This window comes from Penaeus vannamei, chromosome 38, assembly GCF_042767895.1.
Source record: "Penaeus vannamei isolate JL-2024 chromosome 38, ASM4276789v1, whole genome shotgun sequence".
Taxonomy (NCBI): domain Eukaryota; kingdom Metazoa; phylum Arthropoda; class Malacostraca; order Decapoda; family Penaeidae; genus Penaeus; species Penaeus vannamei.
In genome coordinates, this window is record NC_091586.1 from 13,867,739 (window position 1) to 13,872,738 (window position 5,000).

At 42.6% G+C, this 5,000-nt stretch overlaps 1 protein-coding gene across 1 annotated transcript in view; it reads right to left on the reverse strand.

The window, feature by feature from the left end:
* Positions 1 to 3,256, reverse strand: part of LOC113828945 (uncharacterized) — a 17,514-nt gene extending 14,258 nt beyond the window's left edge. The window contains exons 1-2 of the mRNA XM_070116136.1: positions 3,187 to 3,256; positions 1,599 to 1,779 (exon numbers count right to left, since the gene is read on the reverse strand). Of these exons, the coding sequence (XP_069972237.1) occupies positions 1,599 to 1,779; positions 3,187 to 3,256 (251 nt within the window). The remainder of the gene's footprint in view (positions 1 to 1,598; positions 1,780 to 3,186) is intronic.
* Positions 3,257 to 5,000: the final 1,744 nt, after the last annotated feature.

A 5,000-nucleotide genomic window follows, 5' to 3' on the forward strand; every position in this document is an offset into this window, starting at 1 on the left:
ACGCACACACACACACACACACACGCACACACACACACACACACACGCACACACACACACACACACACACACACACACACACACACACACACACACACACACACACACACACACACACACACACACGCACACACACACACACGCACACACACACACACACACACTCACACACACACACACACACACACACACACACACTCACACACACACACACACACACACACACACACACACACACACGAACACACACACACACACGCACACACGCACACACACACACACACGGACACACACACACACTCACACACGCAGGCACGCATACACGCACACACACACGCACACACACACGTACGCATACACGCACGCACACAGACACACACACCCACGCACGCACGTACGCATACACGCACACACACGCACACACACACACACACGCACACACACACACACACACGCACACACACACACACACACACACACACACACACACACACACAGACACACACACACACACACGCACGCACGCACACACACACACACACACAAACACACACACACACACACACACACACACACACACACACACACACACACACACGCACACACACACACACACACACACACACACACATACATACACACACACACACACACGAGCGTGTTTGCGTGTGCGCACACCAGTCACGGAGAAAAAGTAGATTATAAGCATGAATATAGACAAATGGCCAATTTTGTTACCTTGGCAGTGACAGAATTTCCCGACAAAAAAGTATAAAAACTGAAACGATACTGGTAGAAAAAACTGTTTCTAAAGCCGGACTCCGTCGCTCAATGTCGTGTGCACTGACCTTCACCCGCTGTGTCTAGTTAATGTGCTGCAATGATGGTGGCTGCGATTATACTTTATGATAATGGTAATGACGGCAATAAACTTGTCATCGTGTGACAGTAACAGCGATGATAATAATGAGAATGAAAAGTCCAGAACAACGTGACAGTACCGACTAAACACGACCCGTGATTTTTGCTCGCTGTGGTTATCCTCGGTGTATTTTCGACGCCCTTTTGTGTTAGGTGGCGAAGCGTAAACTCTTATTGCTGAGTGCTTGAAGACCACATCCATTATTTTGCTGTTTTTCGTTCCATCGCGTGTTTGTGCGACAGAACGTTAGAAAAGCCTGAGTCGAGTTTTGTGTCGTGTTTCTTTCGATTCGCTTGTGCACGAGACCGCGGGGAGTCTCCAGCATCGTCGCCGCTCGCATCCACGCATTCTTGTGCGGGATAATTGAAACTGTTGCTCCATAGCTAGCTTAAGAACTATTTCAGCCTTTGATAATGATGATATAGTTATTCATATTTACCTTTCGCATTTTACTCTGCAGTGTTATAGATGTTTTATTTAAGAATCATCCAAATCATCATTCACTGCAACATTTACAACTCACCAAGAAACCGAAAGGAAAGGGCTTCTTAACTTACTTACCCTGGATGGCATAATGCATACGTATGCGGTATTGTCAATGTGGTCAATAAGCACATCAGAATGTACATTATGCGGGCAATACAAGGAACTTTATCTGCAACATGTATGTATGTACTCAACGGTACTCATGAGGACTACATGAAGTTCCTTTACAGTGCGAATATCTGCAAGCAAAATCAGATGCGAGGAAATAAACTGAAGGAAACATTTTCTATTTGGAACGATCCATTCCACGCCCCTTGCCACATAGAAGGCAAATCGGACGCAAGAACTAAGGTCTGATCCACTTCTTAATTCTTACGGTCGTATACCATAAGAAATCGTGGAATACACTTAGCACAAAATCCTCTACTAAGGAATAATACAGCAAAAAAAAACTGGTACACCAAAATAGGGCAAGAGGATGATAACATTGTATTCTTGAATCTGCCAATCCTAAAGTTACGTCGACTTCCTACAATCGTGAAGACTTGCAGCAGAATTTAAGAACCGTTATACAATTTCTTTGGGCATACAGCCATTAGTGTCACATTTCATATTCATGACCCCAAAAATTAATCAGTAAATCACGAACTGTTATATATGTGCATATACGGAGAAAGAAAAAGATATCGAGGAAATATGGCCTGCAAAGGGGAAGGAACGAGCAAGACATCTGCCATTCCCTCCGACCAGCTGTTGAAGCCACTCGGTTGCGAAAAAATGAAAACAATTTGCGAATCGCGGTTGCTAACTTTTTAGAACATGATTTTGTTTCCGGGTGTCATCGTTTTTGTTTCTGTTGTTTGAAATATGAATATATATGTGTGGGGGATTTAACAAGAAAAATGACTGAAAAGAGTATCGATTATCATTATTATTATTATCGTATACACATACACAAACATACACACACACATAAACACACACATATATATATGCATATATATATATATATATATATATATATATATATATATATATATATATATATATATATATATATATATATATATATATATATATATATACATATATATATACAGCGAGAGAGAGAGAGAGAGAAAGAATTACATTTCTAAAATTTACATATAGGGTAAAGGATAGGGATAGCAGCAACGCAAGTATTAATATATGAAGAAAAAAACAGGTGAATAAAGATGCTGTTATGATCAGTTTTAGCAGTTTAATCTCTTTAGTCCACAAACTTTGGTACCAGTGTTCTATTATCCGTTTGGCGAGACAGTACGGCCTGGTAATGAATAGGCGTGGATCGCAGGTGACGCTTTTTACGCTTGTGACGCGTGTGACAGCGACGTAATAGATCTCATTGTAGGAAGGAAAAGTAACAGCAATAAAACAACTTTTCATGCAATGAGTTGCATGTAATGAAAAACGCAATTCTAACTAGAATTCGATAAACGAATATTCTTAAAATATTAAGCATTTATCTCGCTCGCTGTGGGGCCGAAGCAGCAACGTCACTTCCTCTCCTCTCTGGGCTCGGGAAATTTCTGAGAGCGTCATGGCATTCAAACGCCAAAATTCCAAATAACCATAAAATTCCTTAATATGGGAAGATCCGATCCTAAAAAGGGCGCAAGACCGCTCGCCATGATACGGTCATCAATCAAAAGACGCGTGGATCTCGTTCCGAAGGAGTGGTTCGCTTGCGGCTGTGGGGGAGGAGGGGACGGGGAGGGGGCAGTGCTCGGCGCCCTCACCACAACTTTCACTCTCTGTGATGTAATCTCTCCCGTCGGCACAGCACTCAGCACTCTGCCGTAATTCCATTCTCTGGAACGTTTGTGTTGGCCTACGGCCGCCTGTCGACCAGACCAGGGGGGAAGGGGAGAAAACAGGGTGGGAGAGGGAGGAGTACGGAAGGGAGGAAGGATGAATAGGGGGGGGGGGGTGAGAGCACACCCGCTAACTCACGTAGACGCGTGTTTCCGTGGTAATGAGCGCCGAACTCTGACCACGTCGACACCGCGATTGAATGCGGAGGGGGGGGGGGGTCATCTTACAAGCGTGTGCCTCTTGACTAGAATGAATGAATCCTTCCGAAGTTGTGAAATGTGATTCCTTCAGCATCACGGCTTCAAATGTGTCATATCTAAGTTCACGAAGAAAAAAATTTAATCCCGCCGCAGCCGACATACAGTCCTGAGCGCAACCTTCAGCGCAGAGGCCGTCGCCGTAAATTGCAATGATAGCGATATGTCGCCCTCGAGCAGCCGCGACGTCTCCCGGCCTTAATGCCGGACATTCACGATTGCCACGCGCATCACAATACTTATGATGACGCAACACGTTCTGCGGGAATTGAAAACATCTTTTTGTGGGCGGTTTACAATTTAAAATTATTCCTCTGTTTTGAATGCCGCGTATTTGAATGATTGTGCATTCAAGTTTCTCAGCAACACCACGAATAACTTCTGAAACATGAGTACCTAACTACTACAAGCCGCGTAACACTTACCGGCAGCACAGGGACATTTGCGGGCAGTTATTACCATGGCATTGCGTGTCGATGCACCGTCATTAATTCTTATATGCGCATAGATATTCAGATACCGATAGATTTTAATAATGATAATATTATCAATCACCTTAGACTACAGTTTTTGTAATCATGTTATTACGTCACTATATTGTTCCTAAGTAATGAATTGACATGCATATATATAGCACAGACGGTTACATATTTAAAGTATTGAGTATGCATTAGCCTTTTAAAAGCTACAGGAAAAGATACAGTGAAACCTTCCGATGGTAGAAAGACTGGATATTACGAGTGAATAAATAAAATGTGATATGTAAAAAAATGAGGACATTGAACTCCTGGAGTAATTTTGTTAGTGCCTGTCAAGGTCTATATATTACAGTAAAGGCCTTGGTGTCTATCACTTCCCACAGAGTTAAAAGAATATGGAATGGAGAGACCGAGAAATTTGTTATATTTCAGTGGAAATTGGCATCTAATATAATACAAATAACTAGTTTTATGGTGCATTTCAAATAACCAATCAAATTACTGGTTTTACCTTCCCCGAAAAATAATGTCAAAGTGCTTCAGGCATCGTGGAAACAGACCGTCAACTACATTGTACTTCTTTAAACTAACACAAACTGGCCAACCATTTATACCTTACTCCCCTTATTTCAAGATAATGATATATTTGGGTACTAATCTGGTTTTGATAACTGTCTCGGTGGGCTGTTCAGCTCATGATTTTAAGCAGATAGGCAAGCGGGGAACTGTCCTTGACTGTCCTCGGTCAGACGATAAAGATCGGGAGAAAGGCGGTGACCTTGCGGGAGGGACCAGCTTGCCGTGAAAGTCTTTCCGATAAGCCGTGTTTGGTTGCGTGTTCTGTTCCCAGAATTTACCTGGAATTGCCTCAAAAACCAGCCATATCAGGAAATGTACCGTGTTGATTTGCTCTAAGCTACGTCGAATTTGCGTATTTGTAGGAAGATAAGGAAAATAACCCTTGAAAAAAATACTTTTTCGGATACAGATTCTTAAGAACAC